Here is a 25,622-nt window from a genome sequence, read left to right on the forward strand (position 1 = left end):
TTTCAGATCCACTTTAATGACATATCTGCGAGTGTAATTTTATCAGGCCTCAGCTGGGCGCTTGTTTCTCGCAGTTTGAAATTGTCTGCACACATTTCTACTGAAATGTCAAATTCAATTTGTTCAAAAAAAAGGACACAAAAGGCCAGACTTTGTTTGAAGTTACGCCAGCTGTTGTCTTCTTTTAAATACAGTTGACTGCGAAAAAAACACCATTTAAGTTCTTTAACAGATACATTTTTTAAAAGTTTGTCTCTTTGATTTGACAGTCAAACAGATTTGCTTCAAAACATTTTGACTATTTCCCATTCAAACACATGCATTCATGTCCCTTCATCTTTTTGATATTGAACAATAGTTACAAAAACAAAACAGCATTTGACACCATTTAAACTCTTTTTCAGAGATTATTATTTGAAAGAAGCTTCATGTTGATTTATCACACTGTTGGAGTGCCATAATTTTAAATTTGCAGTTATATACTGTTATATATCATGAAATCACCCCAGTTACTGAAGAGGTAATCTGTCAGTACATACATATATTCTGTATATTCATATTCAACTTCCAGCATCTCGTGGGCAGAAAAGTGCTTCACAAAAGGTTAAACAAAATCTATTTCTAACTGCTCTCATCAAGGGCAGTGTTATTCTGTGAAGATCATTATGCTCATGATTAGCTTTTCATAACCAATTTCTCAAGAGCTCACTTCACAATATTATTGGAATAAATTGCTATACTGTTTTCTATACATGTATTATATAAGCATTTTATTCGCCCGTCATCTTTTCAAGCGACTGATTATGACTGACATTTAAAAAAGAAAATCTTCAGGCAGATTTACACATCAGTCTAATTTTCATTATAGATCTGAAGAAAGTGAATCATAACAGGGGTTGAATTTGTTACTTGCAAGATGGCAAGACAAAAAAAGGAAAAAAAAAAATTCTTTGCATGTGTATGACTAACAAGGTCTGTCTCTCAAGTCGCTCTAAAACTGCTTTCATTTATTTTCTCCAGTGGAACTCACACTGCATCTTTCCTTTAACGATCTCACGCTCACAAACACACACACACACACACACACACACACACACACACACACACACACACACACACGCTACTCCTCTTAATCTATGTCTGCTGAAGTGGTCTTTAATGAGGTGTGAACAGAGGACCACAACCCTCTCCTTCCCTCCCTCCTCCTCTCCCTCCTTTTTCATCTTTCCTTCCCTCTCGCCCCTGAGAGCGAGAGAAAAAGAGACAGACAGAGTGACAAAGACGTACAGCGAGCGACAGACAGATGGGGGCAGAAGGAGAGAAGGCGATGGTAGAGTTAATGGGAGAGAACGAGTTCTTTTTTTTTTTTTTCTCTATTTCATTACTCCATCCCCCCATCTATCATCATGTGATCACAGCGAGAGCAGATCACACGGCCTGTGAGGGACACTTTAAAGATTTTCTCCCCAGCTGATACCGACGTCAGGCTTTTCAGTGTTTACGCGTGCAGGAATGTGTGTGTGTGCGTATGTGCGTGTGTGTAATGTGCTTATACTGGATGTGTGTTTGTGTGTTGGGAAGCAGGTCAGGCTGGATGTGTTTCTAGCCCCTCAGCGAAAAGCCTGCCCACTCCCACTCATAATAACCACCACCAGAATTACGGTTTTGTAGTTGAAGACCAGCCAGCTTCACTAATGCATCTCAAATTCATGTGTCTGTGTGTGAACGTGTGTGTTTACATGGCTTCCAGCACGGTAGGATCCCACTGACGAACAGCATATCAGCAGCGTGCCCTTGATTTGGATGGAGGGCATTATTTCTACTAGAGTTAACCAGCCTTCTCCTACTTTGTCACCTTTAGCTTTAAAATGGCGCCACACTTGCCAAAAACCAACCTCGTGTTCTCTGAGCTTATTAAAACATACGTCAGAACTTTGATTACCTTCCAGGTTTGGGATTTCACCTTCAGCAGGCTCAGAACAACCTGCAAATCAAAACCAGCATTCACATTTGAATGAGTGAGAGCCTCTATATTCTCAATACCTCTCCAGGCATGACTGTTTTTTTTTTTTAAATTGAAAAACATCCATCTTCTCAGTTTAAATTACAAAATGGGGTTACAACAGAGAAGAGCATGTCGTGTCCATTTAATTGAGAGTCATTAGATACGTCCGGTCTGCTCCAATGAATTTCTGGAATTGGGAATAGTCACAGGCAAAGGACATGGTAGACTACGACCTCTAGTTTCAAGGTGGCTGTGTTGTGAATATTTTGCCTGGAGGGCCTTTAGATGGAACATGTTACTATATAATATGATTCCATAACACTATTGGATAGAATATACAGCAGTGCCAGAGGAGAAAATTCTAGTACAGATGACAGAGAAAGATGGCATTACTGTAGGAATATTATAAAATATACTGACTTTAGAAATGACTTAAAAAGAATGTAAGGAACACTAATTTGTTAAGTCACAAAACCCTACCAGATAGACGGATTATGAAGGGCTTAAAATGGTAAACATAACTAGTTAGTCGATCATTCTAAAGTAAAGCTTTACTAGCAACCACAGCTTTCTACAGCAAATATATATGTATACTTTAACTCAAGGCTTAATTGAACTTGTGATCCGGACTTATTTTATGTTCCAGTACTTATTGATGTATGATACTGTGCTTTTTCATGCAGCACTGCTGAACAGTATAGTTCATTTCCTGCTGCTTTCATGACACAGAAAAGGCATAATCAATAGCAACCAAGGACCAAGTTTCTCCACAGATTTCTGTCCATCAGGTACAGTAAATGTGACTTGTTTGAGTGGAGGCTGATGGAGCTCAGTCAAGTTTTAGTTAACTGTGATGAGATTCATGATATCAGTAGCTGATGTATAACAGGAGAACCCATGCAGTTCAGTATTTTTAAGCAGCCTTGTCTTTTTTCAGTCTGCTGACACTGGTCTTTCCTCCAGCCCATACTGTCATGGACCTAAACCTAAATATGAATGCTGAAATCTCTCTGTCATGACTCATTTTTTTCATTTGCTTATATATCAGTGACCAGCAGGTTTGGTACAGGAAACAGTTGTGTTGTATTAATAGCACATGACAGAATTCTTGGGTATTTCTGCATTACAGATACCCAGAACTGCCTGCAGCAGCCTTAAAGATTTCAGATTATTTTCAACCTCTACCATGTTTTCCATTTTCCTGTTTTTAACATCCCGGCAATCAATCGTATAACTTCAATCACTATCAAGCTTTTATACCTCCAGGTGCTACTGGAGGCCCTTGCTAGGAGTGCTTCTCTATAATGTATAACACTTAGCCAATGAAATCTCTAACCTTTGAAAAGAACGAGTGATTAAAATGTCCATTTAACATAAGAACACTCTTGCAGTACTGCAGTTGCACATATCTGTGAGTTGGACTGAAACTTCGTTGGATTTGGATAATTATAACAAATATTCTGTTTTATGTAGTTAAGTATCAAAAGGCTTAAATGTATCCGTGTTCTTCATGCAGTATTGTTAATTTGAATATATAATTTATATGTTTCAAACTTGCTTTAACAACACAACCAACGAGCTGTGGCTCCATGTTTGATGTTTGTATCCCCAGCTGAGTTCTGTTTTCGTGTTACTATAAATACATGCAGCCATATCCCTGCCCGTGCACCATTTTCTCCCTTCAAAATTCAGCATTGTCTTGTGTAAGACAAATCATCAGAGTTTTTCTTTTCATGTCATAATGAAACAAAATAATCTCAGCATATTTCATCAAGAAAAAGGTAATTAAGGTAATGAGATTTCTTTACACAGCATTGAAACACGCCAAGCACAGGGAAAGGCATAATTCGCTGTGGTTCTTTTGTGAATTTGTAATTAATGAGCTTGCATAAGCATTTTTTTCCCCCCTGCTTTCAGCCCACTTGTCTCAACAAATTGCATGATCCTTTATTTGAGACCACGTTATGGTCTTATCTGTCAGTGAGTTGACACCAATGAAGTAAGAAATACATCCAAACAAATGAGAGCAGGTACAGACAGAGGTAAACTAAATGCAAAATATCTGCACACTGTATATGGTATCTGATTTTTTAAATATCTCACCAATACTGTTTGACATTTGAAGCTGATTTGCTCATCAGACATGTCTGCTGGAAAACTCTTCCAACATTTATTGCAGTGTTTCTCTAAGATGATGTTTGTGCGTTTTAAATTTTGTTTTTTCTGCAAAGCTGCAAGTCTGGCTGTCTCCCACTGGTTATATAAACTGTCTAAAAATAAATCAAACCAATCAAGCCATTTTTGCCACTTCATTGCAAGTAGACACTCAAAAGATGTTGTTTAAATGCCTAAAGTGACCTACTGTATATGTGCATTTATCTGACAAGGACTTCTAGCAGATGTGCAAATTATACCTCTCGGGGAGGAGGTGTAGGGGGTATATAGATGGAAAGTTCAACATAGCTTGTGACTGTTTGCTTCCAATGTCCTATCAGCAGTCAATGTTGGTTTCTTTTAACTATGACTGTGATTTTCCCCCAACTTTAACTAAATTGATTAAGCTGCCTGAACTTAGCCAAACCTTAACCATAGGGTGGCAGATCAGAAAACACCTGTAAGTGGGTTGTTTTGGAAGGCAATGGCACCCAACTTTGTCATTTAGTTTGGAGGATTAACTCTACCACATGTATTCCTCGCAAAGATTAATTGATACATGAATGAGTCTGGATCTTAAAGATGTAAAAAAGTTATTATGTAAATCTTTTTTTCTATCCTGGAAACAGCAATAAAGGCCAAAATAGTTATTAAAAATCATCAGAATCTTGCCTACAGAGTCCAGGCCAGTTGTCAAAAGGTGAATTTAAAGGGTTAGTTGCATCATAAATCTGTTTAAATGTGTGTCACACCATCATGGAGGTCAAATGAGATTTTAATGCTAATAAGAAATATATAAAAGGAAGACTAGTCTGCACAGTTACCTCAAAGAAACAGTTGTTGGGATGATACAGGAAGGCTTTGTCAGCAAAACAAGTCTGCAGCAAACACTCCCCACTGTGTTGAGTTACATCACTAGAGAACTGAAGTCTGGATGATACAGTTCAGTGTGAACCTGGAAAACTTCTCTTCCTGTCTGTCGCTCCTTTCGCTAAAACCCAGCTCATTTCTGCAGGTTCAGCTCAACGATCACTGCTCCAGTCAAACCACAAGTCATTTGTACTGAAACAAGCCTCATCCCTCTGAGTATTTTCCAAGCGTGCAGAGAAAGAAAACCTCTCTGATGCCACTTTGAAGACTAGAACCAATTAGGGAATCATTATAATGAGGAGCCTCTAAGTGCACATCTTTTGTTACTCAGCAGCTGTCTAATTGGAGTTGGTGTATTTCGAAGGGAGTTGGGACGAAGGCTGTTCTCATGGATCCTTGCTACACTTTTAAATCAGCAATTCACTCATGGCTGAAATTTTTAAAATTTATATCACATTGCTTGAAAAACGTTATCATTATTATTTTTTTATTATGCTAGTAGACACTGGTACTTAAAGGAAATCACTTTTTGTAGCTGCAAAAACTGCAGTTTAAACATCTCCTGCAGCAGCTCTTAACCTTCAGCTGTAAATGGTTTTTACCTTAGGGTATACTGTAGACTTAGAACTGGTTAACCAGCTACATAGTCACTGTATATACAGCACAGTTTGTATTGCAGTCAGTGTCAAAGCCATATCATCACTTACACACTCATTTTTACAAGGAACAAATAGCACTATTATTGAAGCAGCTGCTGCTTTGAAAGTATGTGCATTGATGTTTAAAGCTTTGAATGGGTAATTTCGAGTCATAGTAATTCATCCCTTTTTTCTCTGTCCACTCTTTAAATATTATATTTCCATGTATTTGTTCCCTTTTGAATGCAGCCTTTATTGTGGTATTTAATGAATAAATCATACTCCCACTGTCCATGAGGGAGAAAGATGTAGAATTTAATGTGCTGTTTCTTTTTCTCTGTTTGTCTTTTCACAGCTCCCCTGACAGACAAGCCGCCAAAAATCCTTTTCCCTTCAGAGAGCCAAATGAGCGTCATAGAAATGGCAATAGGTAAGGAAACATGTTTCATTCTCTCATTGACGGCTTATTTTCTCTCCGTCGATGGCGCGTGTGGTGTCATATTCGTGGCATATGCCTGCTTGTCACAATGGCATTGTTTCAGATTTTTAGATTAGTCCATCAAAGCCAATTCCCAAAAAGTAGGTCCCGTTCTACTTAACTGTGGTTTTGTTTGAGATGAAAAATATCAATTTCTATCGCTGTGCATATACTGTATGGTGGTTAAATGGTATTACCAAATAATTCTAATGGTCTTCTGTTAACTACAATAAATCCTTTATTTAGCACAACTGTAGAGAGAAACAGGCTTTAATTTGACACAGGTTTATATACGAGACAGGGCTCTAGTCCTAATTTTCCCAGTGTTATTCCCAGGGTCTACGGTATTTTATATCAATTTTTTGATCTGTTCTCATTTTAATTTGTTGTTGATGCTGCTTGCTGTTAATGCAAACTCAACACTTCCTCCATGTTTACCTGTCTTGATAGAATCAGCATTAATTGTGAGTTCAGAAGCATAATCATGTCATACTCACCATGCTGCTGCTCCTAGTTTCTCTTTTTAAAAGAAATACTGTTTTCATGCACTAATAAGTTCCAATTGCTTCTACTTTACTGTTTTTTCCATTGTTGTTAAATGACTCACACTTCCTGCACAAATATTTTTTGCAAAAAAGACATCAAGCTGCTCAAGTTACACAGTCTGACCCTTTCTTGTCAAGGATTTAACGTGAAACATCTGCAGGAAGTGTTGAGTTTATTTGACAATAGAACAAAAGAACAGCAAAGTAGCAAAGAAGCAAAGAAAGAAAAAATAAGATAAAATAAATAGTATTTCCGTTAAATAGAGAGACTCAGAGCAGAGGATTGATGACAATGACATAGCTTTGTTGTACTAATGGAATTATTGCTGAATTTACAATGTATGCTATACAGGTTTATCAAGGATCAGTCTTTAATTAACTCTGACAGCTATTTGAATACTGGCTTGTGCTTGAAAATTTTAAGCATTTTAATACGTAATACACCAAGTATTTGACACCTAAGCAGTGTGTAACAACTCACAGACAGTTTTTGCAAATGCTATTTGATAAAGCCCTTACAAACAACTGTTGATTATCTCAGACTAACTTAGAAATATGACCAATATCACTTTAAAAAAAAACTATAGTTGTGTCCACCCATGCAGATAGTTTATGTTTCATGTGCCCAGGTTTCAATATATCCGTCTCTGATATTTCTGCCCCCACCCCAATCCAGTGGAGCTAAATGGAAGTTCATTTGTGGTGCTGACAAATATAATGTTCTAACTTATATTCTGTGGTCTCTGAATTATTCAGCCTAATCTGGAAATAGTTTCCGGAAAGACACACTGCTGTTGAATTTTTTTAAGTGTCATTTTATATCACTGTGAGCACCACAAATGAAGATCCATTCACTTCCATGTGTTGGGGTTGAGGCAGAAATCTCAGAATAAATCTGGGCAAATAAAACCAAATGTAGCCTGCATGGCTAGATACAACTAGAGGTTAGTGAGAATTTATATGTAATTTGAGTGAACTGATCCTTTAAAGTGGCCTGTGCAAATATTCACCACACCTTATAATTGATAGCATGTCAATGTTTTGAACAATTTAGCTGCATTGATCTACAATACTTTCCTCCAAGTTTCAATTGTGTTGCGTTTCTGTACAGATTAGTGTTGGTACAAGATTTTTGATTACGTCTCTTCTCTTTCTGTGCCCTTTTGCGAACGGACCTTGAGTTTTTTATCATGATAGAAGAAAAACAAGATGAGTCATTCATCACATCTGTGTATGAAAAAGAAAGTGATTCAGCGGGTATGAAAGCCGTGTCTGCTGCTTTTTCTCCTCCTGTCCTCTGAAATGCCTCTCAGAGTTCCACTGTATTTACACTCATCACATTTATCTTGGTTATCTTGTGCAACATGGATGCAGCTTGTGTTTGTTCAGCTGTAATGAGTCAGTAATGAATCGAAGTGGTACTTTTGAGAAACCATACATAATCTCCCTTCACACATTATCCTCAAATGTATAATGTTAGCATTACTTCAAATGATTGCCTCCAATTCTGCCTCATGTGGCTGCCTCTGAACAGTAGTCTTTCGTTTGCCTTACCAGCTTTTGATGCACAGGGGCTCATGGGAAAATTCCTGCTTTGTGCCTTATTGGGCAAAAGCTCAGCTGTTGGTGGAAGGGAAAATGGGTCATGATGGAGGCTTCCTTTGAAGTAAATTTGTCATGGGCGATGAACACAACTGGCTTGCAGAGGTAAAAGGTGGCAATCAGAAAATAGGCGCAAATCATTGTAGCTCCAAATTGATGACGGATAAAAGCCTCTCTGGCTTTTTTCATCTGATTAAGTGTTTCATAGTGGATGATGGTGATTTTCATAATCCATTACCTGATAGCTGTGAGAACAGGCAATAATGGTCCAATGAAAAGATACAGGATGTGCTGGTTTTCTTGTTTTAGGGGTTGATTATTTTTTTAATGTCCTTTTTACTGTGTATATATATATATTTTTTAATTTTAGAATTGGTAAACTGTGTCAAATTGAATTTTCATCTTTGATTTTGATTGTCACTGGATGAGGATTAGAAGGAAACCTGTGTTTTCTGATGCTCCTTCCACCACCTCTGCCCCCATTGATATTCTACACAGAGTCAGCAGCTCTGTGTACATAATATATGAAAGACTATTTGATTCTCTGCCTGTACAAACCCCTATCACTTCCTCTCAGTGTTGGGCTAGCATACTCTTGTCATCCACAAGAGTATGCAGAGAGCCCAGTCAAACCCAACATATCTTTTCAAGGTTGTGGCAGTTTTGGCAGAATTTTAATATTCATTTCCCCGCGAAATATAGAGGCATAAATGGCTTCAGCTGACAGTTAATTAGGCAGGTGAGAGGGAGAAAGCGGGAAAGGCAAACGTGGAGAGACACTTTTCAAGCTCTTGTTGTGGAACTCAGGGGATGAACGGAGAGAACAGCGGGATCTGTAAATGGGGGGCCCCAATTAATCAGCATGCATTATTCGTCTGTGGCCCGCTGCCTTTTTTTGTCTCCTAATGGATGTGGTTCCTCAGTTATAATTGATTAAATTTAAAATGCTTGATTAAAACATGTTGTGTAAATGCTCTTCTCAGGCCCTGGTGGGCATGTCTTTCCACTACTTTCTCTATGTGGCAGATCAGATACAGTTTGGCTCTGTAATTCAGTCTGACAGTTCAATGCACACTGCTTTCACTCTGTCTTGTGCAGATGTAGAATAATTGACTGCAGTCTAGCCAAGCAGACTAACTGCAGTGTAAGTCTGTTTCAAGAAGACTGCTAATGTGTATGATTTGTAAACACTAAACACTTTGACAACGGGGTGATTAATTTCTGTAATGCACGAACATGTTTGAGTTTCGCCTGTTGAATGAATGTACGATAAATTGCTTTTGTCACTTCTGTGTTCTTGAACACAACCCAACCAAGGAGTCAAACCAACTTCCAGACACAAACCTTTAACCTTTATTCTGCTGCTGTCAGGTTTGATTTGTTCCAATGCTGTTTTCGATGCAAAGCTGGCATATCACTTGTGGCCTTACTTGCCTACTTATCTTGACATTTGATTTCAGTTTAGATTGAATTTGCGACCATTGCGGCACTCGATTTGTGATGTTCATTCTGGAAATAGAGAGTTCCCCTGTGATCTTGATTGGCTATTAAAACTTCAAGGATTTTCAACTGCATCCTTCCTCAAGATATCACCCTTCATCCCCTGACGCTTGACATTGGGACACTGCAGCGAGATTTCAGAAATTGCAGTGGAGAGAAAACAAGGTAATGGTGTCTGATCTTCTTTGTTAAATTTCTCAGAAATTCACTTGAATGCTTTACTTGAGGAGGCTATCTAGCTTTGGATGCTGTTATGCATCATCAATCTGTTATATTCAGTGCATCCCAAGAGTTGTTTGTGCCAAAATAATTGAATTCATTCTTGAATTGGTGTATTCACATTTTCCCCAAACTGCCTTGTCTTCTCATACTTCAGTTAGTCATTCGCTTGGTTTCTTACAATGCCTTTTGGGAGCCCTTACAGTAAATGTGTTGTTTACTGTCAAAGATGGGCAGTAACTCAGCAACAAATTGTGAACACAGGAAAGGGTCAAAGATCACTGATACACCTTTACAGTACCGCAAAACACATCCTTTTACTCCATTCAGGCTGCTGCATATGCCTAAAATATGTATCTCTGCATTTCCTACAATGGATTTCTCACTATGCAACTTTATGACCTTTGAGTGTTTGTAAAAAAATGTTTTAAAAAGTCTAAGAAGATGCTTTTAGATTGACACAAAAATATGATGTGTACCATTGAATTACTACTACGGGTTATCTAATAACACTAAGTTGTACTCGTATTAGAAATATAAAAAACAGCCAATTGTTGCCAGTTATTCATGGAGGTACAATAAAAATACAAACTATGCCAGAAATTAGTGGCCAAAGGTAGTGACCTCCGTGAAAGTAAAAACAGAACAGCTGTTTAACTGAAAGGTATGCAGTGTTTGTAAGAGATGTTTAAATAACAGAATAGTTAACCTGCCTTCAGCTGAAATGCTAACTGTAAAAAGAGCCTGAATCTGAAATGATTGCATGTCTGTGCATGTCATTTTCCCACCTATGTTTACAACCTGTGCTCGCCACATCAGCAGTGAAAAGGCTGTTATGTGGTGGAGTTTGCTATACAGTTGTGGTATCTCAACTGTAGATGTTGTCAGCCCTTACATTCATATGTATGCATCTTAGCATATACACTGTTATAGGTTTCAGCATATGCTATAAACTAGCTTTTCTCTCTGGTAGACATATGGTGGTGAAATAATCCTTTGACATGCTGAAATTTAATGTTTTTAGCTTGCTACAGGCATTTTGTTATCGCATTGTTTTCCCTGCGGGTGGACATGGGTTTTAGAGTATGATGCATTGCACTCTGTCTCTATATGGAAACCCCTGTCCACATGCATTAGTGTACTTATAGTCTAGGGCTGTTTTTCATGGTTTGGGTTGGCCTCTTGATGTACATTACTAAATCAAGGAATAGCAAAATGGTTCTCCTAGGGCGATTTGGGTCTGTTCAAACCCATCCCGTCTTTCCATTGACATTGTATGCAGTTGAGCTGCATCTAAAATTCACTTTGCGTTCTCTTCAAATATACCTCTAGTTCCAATGAAGGGAAATCTTAATGCCACAGCATACTATAATATTTTAGACAACCACATGCTTCCAACTTTGTAGCAACAGTTTGGGAATGGCCCACCTCTGTTTCAACATGACAATGCCCTCATGCACGAAGCCAAGTTCATAAACAACACAAAGCCTTGACCTCAACCATCATTCTCCTTTGTACAGATTATGCGTAGTATTTGTAATAACATGATACTTGTATTTTTTAGCAGTTTACACATCCTAACAAATATGTGGATATGAAGTTTCAGCATATAAATTTCTAACCACAACCAAGTGTACCAAAGGCACTCTTTTAATTACATTGAAAATCAGTATCACTTCCTCTTAGAAAGGCTCATTGTGAAAATCCCTTTGTTCTACTCAGCTTCACCATAACAATCTGACAATCTGCACTGCTCTCAGAGGTTGAGCTTCCTCATTTATTGGTTGGTGAATAATAATAACAGTGTAAACTGGAAGTTGGTCTTCAGGAGTTACATTGTCTAATGATATGAACAGAAGATACCTTAGTTGGAACAACACCATTATTATGCTGAATTGACTTGGAGTCAGCAGCTACATTAAATACAGTCCTCTGGTAATGATGAGATTAGCCACATTAAAGTACTGCTATTCTAGCACAGGTCAAGTTGTTTTAAGACTCCAATTCCCTTTAAACTGACAATGAAACCCTTGCATCAAGCTTCGAAACAAAAATAGAGACTGAACAAATTCGGATCTTTCTGTAAGTTTCTGCTTCTGTGTTTTTACATCTTTTGTACAAACAGAACACCATTAGGAAGAAATGATGAATTGTACTTAGACAGCACACAAATGTCAACTATCACCACACTGAGAGAATATGGTTGAAATCAGTCCAACAGATGGTTTTGAAATGTGTAACCTTTACTTGACTTTATCAATCCATGAATGTTGATCATGCCATTATCTTGGAACAGATTTCTTCCTGTAGCTGTATTGATTTGATCCTCTGATGGTGTGCTGTTTGGGATCTTCTAGTATTGATTCAAGCACCATTTTCAATATTTAACGATTAACATTGATGTCTTGGATGTCCTACTGACAATCTGCTGTGAGATGAAGGCACACCATGCCACAGACCAGTAGACATGTGTGATAGATCATGGTCATGGTAAATACCAAGAATGTAAACGGTCAGCAAGTCATAATGATCACATGAAGGTTTATTGATTTTTCGGTTTTGTTTTTCTCACGTGTAACATATTGCCCTCAGATGACACCTGCCAACTCTGACCTTTTTTTTTTTTTTTTTTTAAATTTAGGTAAGTTTATTTACATAGCACATTTCAAACACAGACAAATAATTTACATAATGCATTAAAAACATAAAAGGAAATGCAGCACAAAACATTAAAATTCAGATTGAAAGGATTGAACTAATTTTGAAGAAGTAATTCACTGCTGTGAATATGATGATCTCTAAAACTAGGTCACCTATGTAGAAATGTGCAATTATTTTTGAAAAGAAAGAAAACTGAGAAAAAGGCTGTAGATTCCCCATACTGCTCTTAAAGGGGAATCCTACAACAACCAGAATGCATTGCACGTCTCATCCAATGAGCTACCAGTGACCAGCCGAGTAGCCAGTTAGCAAAGACTGAGCAGCGTTACATCTCTTTACTAAGGCTTATTTTCTTTTACAATACGCACTTTACGTCATCTGGCGAACTTTTGCTGGCAAATGAGCAGTGAGCTCTGGGTGCATGCAACATGGAGGGAAGTTAAACATTGTTCATTTGCATATACTACCCACATTGTAATGATACAATGCTGGTTGAAAATTGGCAAAGTTTCTCATTAAAAGAAATAAAAAAGAAAAATAATCAATTGAATTGACAGATGATGAAATTTACATCACACAGACCTTCACAGATCCCCTTACATGGATGCAGGTAGTATAATTTAGGCTTAAGTGTAAGGTGGAAAATGGTGAGTGCTGTAGGTTGCTTTCACACCTGTAGTTCGGTTCACTTCCCTTTTCACAGATTCCCTGTACTCGTGTACTGATGCGTATATGTGTTACTGTAGTAAGCAAGTAACCTTGCATAAATATGTGCATTGCTTATACAGTCCTGGGAATCGTTTTATGGTTCACGGATCATCAGATGGATTTAATTTAGCTTTTGAAATTATTCTAAAATCTGCTATTACTATCATAAAATTCTGTGGTTGGTCTGCTTTGCTTTTCACACCACAAATAAACTACATCAGAGTTTGATTGACAGCTTTCACACCAGCCTAAACAAACCAAATGGGCAATCATACCAGAGTTTGTTTAAACTATTCACCAATCACGTTAGGTATGGAAGCACGCTAAGGTTCAGTCAAGTTTATGTTTGTATCTGAGGACTAGGATTAGAAATTCTGGACTTAATTAACATAATACATATATAACTTCAAAATGAAAAGATAAAATATTTGAACCAACACACAGCTTGTCTTGGATGTGGCCGCTTGCCGTTGTTTTCACTTAAAGGCAGACTGGAACTAGACTTGAGTGTTAAAGCCACTGAAGCGAGAGGTTCTTCTCAACACCCTTTATGGCACAGGCACAGACGGCACATGCTGATATTTTCCCACTCAATTAAATGCATCTTCAAAGCATCACTCAGTACAATGCAGCAGCTTGGTGTTATATTTGGTATATTCTGCAAGCAAGGAAACATCATTTTCTAGCTCACACTTGGGTAGTCTCATGCTTTTAAGTTCTCATTAAACCATGAGATACATTTTAGTTTCACAAAGAGAAAGAAAGTCTCACACAGCACAGCCTCAGCAACACCTATCCCCAACATCACACACACTCGCTCTCACATACACACCAGCCATCCCTCTAAATGTCACAAGCTCGGCAGAACGCTCCATCGATGCCAAAGGTTCAGAGGCCCTGGGATCAATATTACATCATTTCTCTCAATTAGGGCATATTTATTCCCCTCAAGTTATTGTATATCTGCGAGTGATCCTATCTGCATTCCTGGCAAGTCTCCAGATGAGTCAAGGCCCTGGAGGGAGGGGAAGACAGAGTGAGATAAAAATGAAGAGAGAGGAGGGAAGAGAATGAGAGAGAAATGAAGGTAGGGGGAGTTCGGGCAAAGAGTCGGAACAAGGGAGAAAAAGTGAGCGAGATCATTTAAGATTCACAGAGTGGATGAAATATGACGGTGTCTTACCTTGGGTTATTACAGATGAAAGTGGATACAAGACGGCACACTGTCCCAAATGGTTAATATGCCCTGCAGCGTGGAGACATAAATCGTGACTGTCATATTAGAGGGGAGGGTTTGCTGGTGGTGACTGGAAGGGATTCTGGGCGAAGGGATGCTCCCATTAGTGTTTTACAGTACATAAGTGTGGTAATGAGAGGGACAGTCTGTGCAAGACCTGATCAGCCCAATGGACCAAAGGAGGCTAATTTTACCCATACTTGAGAAAATTCACCAGAGCGTGACCGTAGGGCTGATACCGTGATCACATTACAGATCATGCCTGACCTCAAAAGTCAAGCTATCGTCCCACATTGACCATTCCCCCACTCTGCTTCCTGTCAGTGACTTCCACCCTTGTACCTGTCTCGGCAAACTAAGAGGAAAAATGGCTGAAGGCATTTGCTCTCCTTAGCAGAAAACAGCATAAAGAACTGGCCAAGGCACTTGAGTATTAAGATGGTCTGTGCGAGTAATGCTTCCCGGCTTCTGTTTCTGGGTAGACCTATTAATCATCAATTGGGGTTTGGCATGTAGTTTACAGAAAATCTGGTTTGTTGTTTTCTATTTTTATGTTTAATGGCTGAAAATGTCCCTGCAATGCATTCACATGTAGGTACTCAGGAAGCTTGTATTCTTTAGCATTCTTTATTGTTTCAATAGATTATGAAGCCCTTTGAAGGGGGCTACCAACCCACTGTCACAAGAACAGGCTGCTCATGAAACATCTAAAGTACAACTCAAGTAATGGAGATAACTGAGGAGGAAACTTGATGAACACTAGAGAGTGATTTTGCCTTTTTTGGCTGTAGACTAATGTGCCATATGATTTATGTTGCACTGTCTAGCACCATTACTACGGTAGTATAGTCGCACTGAATGCACTTTCACTGACAGTGAAAGCATGGATTGGTGGATTGATTATGGTAAACAATCAACCCCCTCTGATGGATGAAGGTAGTCGATGTAGATGTTATTTGGTCTGACGACAGTAGTGTGAAATTGATCATGATGATAACACAAATAGGAAAAGCTTTCCAAATACAGGATGAGTGTGCATATTGAGCAACTTGCTAGCATATCAATTAACAAACTTACAATCCATGATTTCTTAAATTGTAATGAGATGAAATACAAAACCGAATGAAACATTTGTTCTTTATTTGTTTCCTCTGCCTGTCTGACTTGAGAATCTGAGAATCTAGTAAGCTGTGATGAGCTGTGTTTTTTAGACATCTACACTTTGTTGCTACCATATGGTTGTTTCAACATTACAATGATGATATGTAGTAAGATCCTCAACATCATCTGGATGTATTTCTTGGCAAACGTCGCAATAAAAACTCCTTTACATACACTACAGCATTATTGCACAAGTTTTTGTAGTTGAGGCAGTCTATGCAGTAAGTTACAGTTTAAGATATAAGACAGCTGTGAATACACTACACTGTCAAAGCTGCAGCAGGAGTTTGTAGAATCTTATGTTTCAGTGCAACAATCCCTGTAGGGGCTTCCTCTGTGATTGTTACTCTTTTTCTCTTGGGTTTGTTTCAGCTCAGTGTAACTTTAAAGCCACAAGTTTTGGGGGTTATCATTGGATTTGCTTTATTTAGCCTTTCTCTGACTCATGTCTCCAGTGCTTCCACAGCACATGTACTAACAGAGTGCAGTCTGTGCAGTTCCCATCCAATTTTTGCTCAATCATCAGCTTGAATTTTAAATTGAAAACCCTCCTCCTCCACACATGCACACATATACTGCCTTGTCTCTATTTTCTTCATGCTCCTTCCAGTATTGTCATGTATCAGTAGCTTCTGCAATGTAGCAGTGATACACCACATCTGAGAGTCAACTTCATTCAAACACCAACCTATGGATTACCAACAGCAGGAGAACTTGCTCGGCGGCTCATTCGGCACCGTGTGACAGCTTGGTGCCTCAGAGCCAGAGCTTTAAATTTAAACGCACCTTCTAGTGTGGCAGTTAAGCACAGTGATTTTTACATCCATTAGATTACCCTTCAGTTTAACCTCAACACAGCAGTGTCACCTTGCTCTTTTGTGAGCCACTATTCAAAAACTCCCACTGCTAGCAGGAGAAAGAGACATTAATTTGCTCTGGTGACTCAAATAAAATCCTTTTCAGTCTAATTTCTTAGGTTATTTGATGCCTTTTTTCTGTAAAGTTTTACTTAAAGCCTACATTTTGTTGAGCATTGTTCATGAATGTTAAGAGAGTAGCTTGCATTTTTATTTTTCAAGAATTTATCAGCCGGTTCTACAGCCAAAATGCAGACCCTGCAAACTTTCCCTTCATCAGCATTCTTTTGGAGGTGCATGTGTGTTGCCTGGTTGAACTAATTGCCCTCGCTGTATTTCCAGCCAAACAGGTGGCCATATTGGTTTCCTTCTGGCTGCGTTTATGTGACTGTGTATCCAGGTTGGACAGAGATGACAGTGTCTCCTCTCCGCCCGGAGCGTGACCTTGGTTGGACGATGCTCCCCCTGCGCTGTCTTTGGTCTCACATTGGGCTTTTGGGCCAACTTCTGATTGTGTGTGTGTGTGTGTGTGTGTGTGTGTGTGTGTGTGTGTGTGTGTGTGTGTGTGTGTGTGTGTGTGTGTGTGTTATTGTATGTGTGTGTGTGTTTGTGTGTGTAAGACAGAGAGAGAGTGGTGTCTGATGTCTAGCCAGAGAGCTTAGAGGGCCAGGACGATGGTCAGGAGGGGAGGGATATGACTGTAGCAGAAAACTTTGGCAAGTCACACATAAGAACACATGAGAGCACATATCTATGATGTCATTATACAGCTGCTGCACAAAATGCAGTATTTTTAAGAGAAGCGGAAACATGAGCTAATTCTCAACATTGGCACAAATGGCCACTAATTCACACATAGGTGTTCTGCAGCTTTTAACACACACAGTGTCACCTGAGGGGAGTTGTATTTGCTAAATCAGTCTGATATGGTTATCCAAGGAGGGTTGAATTGAGCGTAGCTGGACTTGGTTGTAGATACTCGAAGACATTTAGCCTCTCATCCAAGGGACTTCTTCATTGCGAACTGACTTGCAGAGAGTCCCAGGTATTTAACCTCTGTGGGGTCGTTATCAAGGTCATTGATATCACTTAGCTGTTGGAACGACAACTCCAACGTCGTTGGAGTCCTCAGGTCAAGACTCAGCAGTTCACCTGCACCTGAAAGAGAAGGGACACTCTTTCGAGGACAACAACGTGTATATTTTTGGAGAGGGAGGACAGATGGTTTCAAAGAGGAGTGAAGGAGGCTATCTTTGTCAAAGTAGAGAAACCATCCCTCAACAGAGGGAGAGGGTCAACAACATCACTTATGCCCCATGTACAATGCTGTCCTTTCATCCCTTCCCAGGAGATTTAACAACCATTCACATTTTGTCTCATGTGACAAGTCCAACGGCTGCCATTTATACTTTGCCTCAGGTGATTTCAACAACTCTTAACGACTGTTGTTACACCAGCCAGGAGCACTAACGAACCACGGTTAAATATCCCCCCCCCCCACCACCGGATAACCTCTTGGATGACTTAGAATCTTCACAGACAATCTGATATGGTTTGATTTGTCTTTCTACACAGATACAGTATTCGCCTGCTTTGTGTTGGTCCATTGTATCTACAGTTTTGGTCCTGTTTGGTCAGTGGGCGGTCGTGCTACAGGGAATAACAATGTGTAAGATGAAATGTTGCAGATATTTGTCTCATAACCACTATGAGTCAGGCAACACCTTGTCTCTATACCTTGCGTAAAGAAGCAACATTTTTTCCTCAGCAGTGGGAGGGATTATGACACGCTCGGATAGGCTCTGACCTCTCCACAGACTGGAATAGAATAGAATAAAATAGAGCAGAAATAAAAGAATAGAGAGTGTTGCATGCCCTCATACCATGTCATCTCTGCAGCTATTATGCAACATGACGACATTTCTTGCACTGATTAGTGTTTTTAGTAATTATCGTGTCCTCTGTGTGTGTGTGCACAGTTAATTCCATATTACACCATGTTCTTACCAGCTGCAGGAATTCAGATATTTCGTCCTACTTACATTAATTTTTTCAATTTTTATATACATGCATATGAATATGTCTAATGTCCCCTATAGGCTAATATAGTCATTCATTCATATTCACTATGTTCTTACACCAAATTATCACCATATCTGAACACCATGTTATATAGTAGCACTGCTTGGCCTTTAGTAACCAAAATAGTAACATAAAAAATAATTATATTCTAAATGAGTTCATATAATGTGTAATTTATTGTTTTTTGTTTATTTTCTGAGACGACCCTAGAGCCATTGGCCCATCCTCCGCAGTTAATTTTCATTTTTATCAGCTATAGGCAATTCAGCTCCTACATTTCTGTTCTGTTGCATTGTGGGAGAACAGATTCCATCAATGCTACACTCATGCAAAAATCAAGCAATTTTGGTCTGCACGTTGTTAGGTATATTTAATTTAATCATTTTTCAACTGTGAACACACTACCTCCTCGGGAAATTTGTAATAATTAGCACATATTGTGCAGTGCTTCCCTGTGCATTCTGGGCGAGTCATGAGATGCACTTGCCAATATGAAATTCTCAATTGCTGCTACCCAGTTCAAAATATTGCTTTTGGAAGGTACCAAAATGTTCCAAACAATGAAACTAAAGTGCCCAAAAATGTTTATTGTGAAAAGGTTTCATTTATTCTCCTGGTTCCTCGTGAGAGAAACCACAGCTACTGTGCCAGTCGTCTTGGCAGCGCTCAGGTTTAATCTCTGAGACTCAGGCTAACCATAACATGGAGGCCTCCGTCTCTTCTCTTGCAAACACATACCAGATTATTCATTGTCCCTGCCAACCCCATCCAGATAGAAGATATTGAGCATCCTTCCATGTAGTGACACAGTATTGATATTGATTTCAATTATGGCAGCAGCATAGCTAAGACAAAGTGTTTTTTGGAGGATCTGTGCATCGGTGGGTCCCTGGTCCATTAGTTGCAGCTGGTGGTTTGATGAGTGGAAAGGCATCGACAGATTTTTTTCAGGATTTTCTTTCATTTCTTCATTTTTTCAGTTTAATTGTTCTTGACATGACTACATTGGGCCTCTAAAATGTAAAAATACTCAAGGAAACATAGGAGGTCTTGTTGGAATCAGTTGAACTCCTTTCTTATTCCTTTCCCATCAGTTTCCCTCAGACATAGGAAACATAGTGGCACAAACCACATGGAGCCATGTGACCTCTAATCTCCTTTAAGGCAGTATGGTTATGATTAGGCAAATAAAACTACTTGGTTAAGGTTAGGTAAAAGGTTGTTGTCATGGTGAAGTCTCCATAAGATTGGTATTTGCTGCTTCTCAGACACACTGGGCAAAAGCTGCCAATTTTCAGTCCTGATTGGCTGCTTTAAACGCTGTGCTGCAAAGGATCAATTTACATTTCATTCACCCTTTTTGGCACACTTTGCAGTGTTTCACTTAGGTGGACTGCTTTTGGGGAAGGTGGACTTGGGAGAGACTCAGCAGCCAGACATTTCTCTGTTCTCTGTTCAGGAGTAGCAGATTGACACTAAAATGAAAATAGCTGGTCCACTTGAAGGTCAGTCCATCTTAAGTGAGCCTGGTCAGGTCAGGCTAACCCATTGTCGCTAACTTTGGAGCTAATTCCCTTCACTTTTACAGCAATTGCGAAACAACCACAAGACTTTTCTTGGTCTTGAGAAGCTGCAGCATTTATTAACTGAAACACTGTAGTCTGTGCTGTACATTTACAGCCATCTTGACAACTTACTGCTAACCTTTTCCTCTGCTCCGATCGCATTCACTGTCTCTTTTCTGCCGCTTGCTCAACCACACACTCGCTACGCACACACATTATGTACTGCTCTATTCCTTAAAGCAGCTACGCTACTCTTATAACAGTGCCTTTCACACAGATGTCCTTTGAAGAATGGGGAGAGGGAGGATTCTGGGATTTAATGCACTACTCAATGACTCAAAATAATTCCACAGTAACGTAGGGTGTTATCATGCTCCCATAGCGCGTGAGTGAAAATCATTAGTAGCCCATTGATATTAATGATCGTGTGAAATTTTAGCAGCACCACTAGAATGAATATAGAGAAAACACTGCTTTGGTTGTGTGATTTTTGTTTTTTATGACTGAGAAACGATCACATCCTTGCAAGTAGAATCACAGCAGCACAGATGCATAAAAACAAGCAGAAGGATAGTTGTGCAAACAAACAGGAAAAGCTCAGTCTGTCTCTTCCCTACTTCTTCATTTGTTTGTCTCTCACTTTTTCAGTCTGTCTCTTCTTTTTTTTTTTTTACATCTTCTTCTCCCTCCCCTTCTATGACGCTTATGATATTCAGATAAGTAATGATACAAGGAGAACATCTCCGTGTGTAGCCTTAATCATTACTTCCAGGACATTTGTGCACATTATTCCTGAAGGTTATCATCCAGATCCACTGCCTCCACTCATAACCAGTTACTCTGATTGCCTGAGTGACTCTGTGCGCTTGCTGAGATGTCATAAATTTGCTCCTGTAGCCTATTTGGATCAAGATTTGGCTGTTAAGTGTGGGCGTTGTCAGGAAATGTCCACACACACAATCTGACAGAACCAAAATACAAAACGTTGTCCTCAACCAGCAGTCAAAGAGCGATATTCCAGAAAAACCCAAACTTTCCAGAACTGTGGCTCAACATGCTGACAAAGGCTTTTTTCTTCTTCACCATTTCCTCCCCTGACAGCCACTAAGAAGAGTAAATTTAAGATTTGGGCATCCTCCTGACATCACATGCATATTTTCTGGGCAAAGAGGTCCTTCCAACTTTCAGAAATTGAAACATTTATCTCTCTTTTCCACTTGGGGTGTGCAAAAGTGCCTTGTGGAATGTTACCAAAAAGCATAAAAGTTACACCAACAAACATCTTGAGTTTATTTGGCCAGCAGAAGTGGAAATTGGCTGAGCTCATTTACTGTGGTCTTGCTTTTATACAGACAAACAGATTATACATTCAAAGTGACATCAAAGTATCATAAATAAATAACTTCTAGAAGAAAAGCATCACTGAGGAAAAGCTTTGATTGTGTTAATGACAGTGGGGAAATGTATTTTTCCATGACATTTTAGTTTCAAAATATTAGGTCTACCCCCTAATATTGATCAATACAGTAACTCCAGTCAGTGGTAGGCAATGTAGATAGATAAGGTTCTCCCAGGATAAACCTAATTAGCCCATTTCATGGAAGAAGCAGGTGGCGCTGATATTTAGTGCACTTTGGTTTTTTTGGACGTGTGAAAGAAAAACATTACTAACCTATCAACACCAGGCAGCTTCAGAGTCCCCAGGCTGCGAAGTTGGGTGCTGCCAAGTCACCGCTGTATATGTGTGTGTGTGTGTGTGTGTGTGTGTCTGTTTGAGATTGTATTCTGTGTGTGCATGTAGGTGTGTCTTTGGTGCTTCATTGTATAAGCTGTGTGTGTGTATGTGTGGTTTGTCCCAGACCCAGAGCTATGACTCATCAACTAATAAAGCAGGAGGCAAAAGGAGAGTGTGTGTGTGTGTGTGTGTGTGTGTGTGTGTGTGTGTGTGTGTGCGTGCATGTGTGCGTGCGTTTGTATGCGTCTTTCAATGTTTGTAAAAGGTGGTAAAGAAGCACAGAAAGAGAGATTGTGAACCATGGGAGGGTTGTGTTAGTGCTTTCACTACTGTACCTGATGCACTTGTAAACAAACACAGTTATTTTTGCTTTCTTTTCTATTAGTTGATACAGCAAATACATTCAGTTATGTTGTATCCATTCATCATTTTCTCTTACCACAACTGTAAATTGTGTGTGTGTGTGTCCTTAGTCATCCTCTTGATGCCATCAGGTTTGTGGTCGCCCGTTCTCTTGCTCCTGATGTCAGAGGCAGTTCAATAGCTGCTGTATTATGAACAGCTGTGGATTTGCCAGCTGATATCTATGCCTGTAACATTTTATGTTTTTATGATGATGCTATGTACATGGCTGCCACAGGACTAACAGAGACAATAATTTATGTAAATTTCTGCCCTCACCGTTTGTTCAGTTGTAGCTTATAGTTCATTAGTCACCATTAAATACAGTTTACATTATTATCACTGTTGTGCAGAAAACTCCATTAAATATAATGGAATCCAATTTCTGCATGCTGGACTGGTTCCAACATAGAAAACAGAATAATCAAGCAATGCTACATGTATTTACTTATAACCATATTGCTTGATGATATCATGCATCACTCTTGGCATCAGTTGTTGTAATGAAGTGTTATCTTCTGTATTTCCTGTTGACACAGGATCTTAGAGTAGGATATTAGCATAGTGATGGATCAATCTAAAGTGTAAATCAGTAAGATATCAATAGAAAGGCAATTTAATTTGAAGGCCAGAAGGGTAGAATTTTTCAAAAAGTTTAATGATTTATTGGTTAGCGTTTGAAGTTACACTACAGCATGTGCATTTCAAAACTGTGCCAGTTGGTGCCAGACAGAAGAGGCTTCCACACAGATGCACAGTACATACCTGGGCTAAAGTGAGCTGACATTAAAATAAGTCAAATAGTTGATATAAGTTTGTCAGTTGAGAAAAAAATATAACCTACAAACCTCTGATGGTTTGTATAATATTTTGTATAGTACCCTATTTGTATTTTGTATAATATCTCCAGCATGAACAAGATACTGAAGTTCTGCTGCAGTTTTCAACAAACAGTGGTTATAGTTGTAGTTAGCTTACAAATAAAATGTTGCTGAAAATGATGCCAAATGACTACAAGAGAGACGGGCAGGTGAAGGGATCCCTTTGTGTATCTGTGCCCAAGGGTACATTCACATAATCTGTCCATGTGCATACCACCTGCACAGTAAACAATCATCTTCTAACATATATTTCACATGGTTTGGTACGGGTGAGTCCAAATTATAAAGGCATTGTACTTTTTTGCCTGAATTTGGAAGGTATACCCAAAAGTAGATGTAAAGTTTTGTGTGAATAATTGCTGCTTAATTTAGGTTGCACGCACACTGACAGTGATTTAATGTGGGTTATATGTTGTACAGTATGTATGTATCATAGGTGTGTTCTAGTATACCTCTTTTTTATGTTCATCAACACCAAATCTCAGTTAAACATACAGTATCTACTATTTTCTACTATTTTGTTGAGTGTTCGTATTTTCTCAACTTCTATATTCCCAACATGACTTGAAGACAACATGTCTGACAGCTGATTCAGAGAATGCCAAATATCACACATGCACACACACTCACTCACACACACACACACACCCACAGAGTAAAGGACCACTTTTTCACAGAATTTGTGTGAATCTGACAATAGGTTATGGCTTATGCTGTATTGATTTTTCCCTGTCAGACAGGATGTCTAGCAGACACATTTTGACAGGTTGTCATGATTGTTAACATCTGAGCTTGGCCTTTTCCAGCTAATGTTAGTGCTTATTTTCTAAAGGTGGGTAATAATGTCAGCTAAACGTCAGTCATGCTGGAAAAAAATTGTCGGAGTTTGAGGTGGAAAGTTGTGCTGCGGTGAAGGCATGACAGCGGATAGCTCAGTCCGCACGCGTCCTTTATACTTAATACCTCAATATTCATCTGAGGTCACTAGGTTGTGTTCATAAGAATAGACCTGTCATCAGAACTGACTGCAAGTGCTATAAAAGTAAAAGTAAAAAAGTTATCTCTGCAGTAATTCAATAGTAGGATGAAAATTTGACTGGAGGTTTGGTTCTCCAGTGTTTGCCCTTGGGTAAGAGCTATTCCCATTCATAAATACTGTATTTCCTCAAATAAAAGACAGTAGTCAACTAAAAGCCGGGGCTCGACTTTACACGGGGATAACAGCACATATTTTGATGATAATGACAGCAGCGACACTACATGAGCATGGGTAACCAGGGTAACCAGGGTAACTTGGCTAAGCCGATGAGCATACATCCATAAGCATGGTACCCAAATGCTACAGCTAAGTGGTGCACTACCAAAATGTTCCTCTAGATTTATTGTTCCACATGTTGGATTACTGGTAATGTAGTAACAAAAATGTAACAGTACAAACGGAAGCAGATCAGAAAACAAGGACACTTTGTATTAAAATATGAGCAAATATACTTATCAAACAGAGGAAATTAGAAATGAAGGCCCCTCTCTAATATAAGCCTGCTTCAAATAAAGGCCTGGTCAAGTGATCTAAAATTTTGAATTTATGTTTGTAGTAAAACACGAACCTGAATCTGATAGAAGCCTTTACATGCTGCACACTGAGCTCCCCTCGAAGAAACCCATCTTAAAACAACCGTATCTTCTCCTGAGGGCATACAAATCAAGGGCATACGCCATATCATACTCACACACTACGTCATTTTTTAAATTTTTTCATCCACAGAAGTGAATGACTCATCAGGGGGAAAGGCGGAACCAGCACATCCCCAAAGGCACGAACAGTAAACACTGAATCAAATTGGATCGTGCCGTCCATGCGCGTACGTGTTCACGGGGTTCTGCAGGGTTCCTGCAGTAATTGAGAGTGCTGCTTACGTACACAGCGGCGTTGCATCTCCATATCTCCATGTCATTTTTGTCAGGGAGCATAATGCAGCATATCTACGCTCACATAACAGCTGTCAATCTGCCAGGCTCTCTGCACTCATCCCAAGTCTGGTGGAGAATATCAATCCATGTTACCTCCTGGGGTGCTTTGTGTGTGGGTGTGTGAGATCACTGGGTTAGAGATGGCGTAGTGTAACAGCGTAGAGCACATACAGAGGAGATAGGAAAAGCACAGGGTTTAGTGAAGAGGGATAGCGACTGCCACAGGCCTGCTTCATATCAGCCATGGGGGTTGGTTTCATATTACAGTATAATGGTATTGGTTCAACCCACTTAATGAGTCACATCATTTCTTATGTTCACATGGGGTTCTCAGGAATTAAACGATATGAA

At 39.2% G+C, this 25,622-nt stretch overlaps 1 protein-coding gene across 4 annotated transcripts in view; it reads left to right on the forward strand.

Annotated features, from left to right (window-relative positions):
• The window catches only part of LOC122976235 (interleukin-1 receptor accessory protein-like 1), a 301,394-nt gene that overhangs the window by 188,251 nt on the left and 87,521 nt on the right, over window positions 1–25,622 (forward strand). For all 4 annotated transcript variants that reach the window (XM_044344602.1, XM_044344605.1, XM_044344604.1 and 1 more), the window contains exon 6: window positions 6,023–6,097. In XM_044344602.1, coding sequence (XP_044200537.1) covers window positions 6,023–6,097 — 75 coding nt within the window. The remainder of the gene's footprint in view (window positions 1–6,022; window positions 6,098–25,622) is intronic.

The sequence above is a fragment of the Thunnus albacares genome, chromosome 24 (assembly GCF_914725855.1).
Source record: "Thunnus albacares chromosome 24, fThuAlb1.1, whole genome shotgun sequence".
Taxonomy (NCBI): Eukaryota; Metazoa; Chordata; class Actinopteri; order Scombriformes; family Scombridae; genus Thunnus; species Thunnus albacares.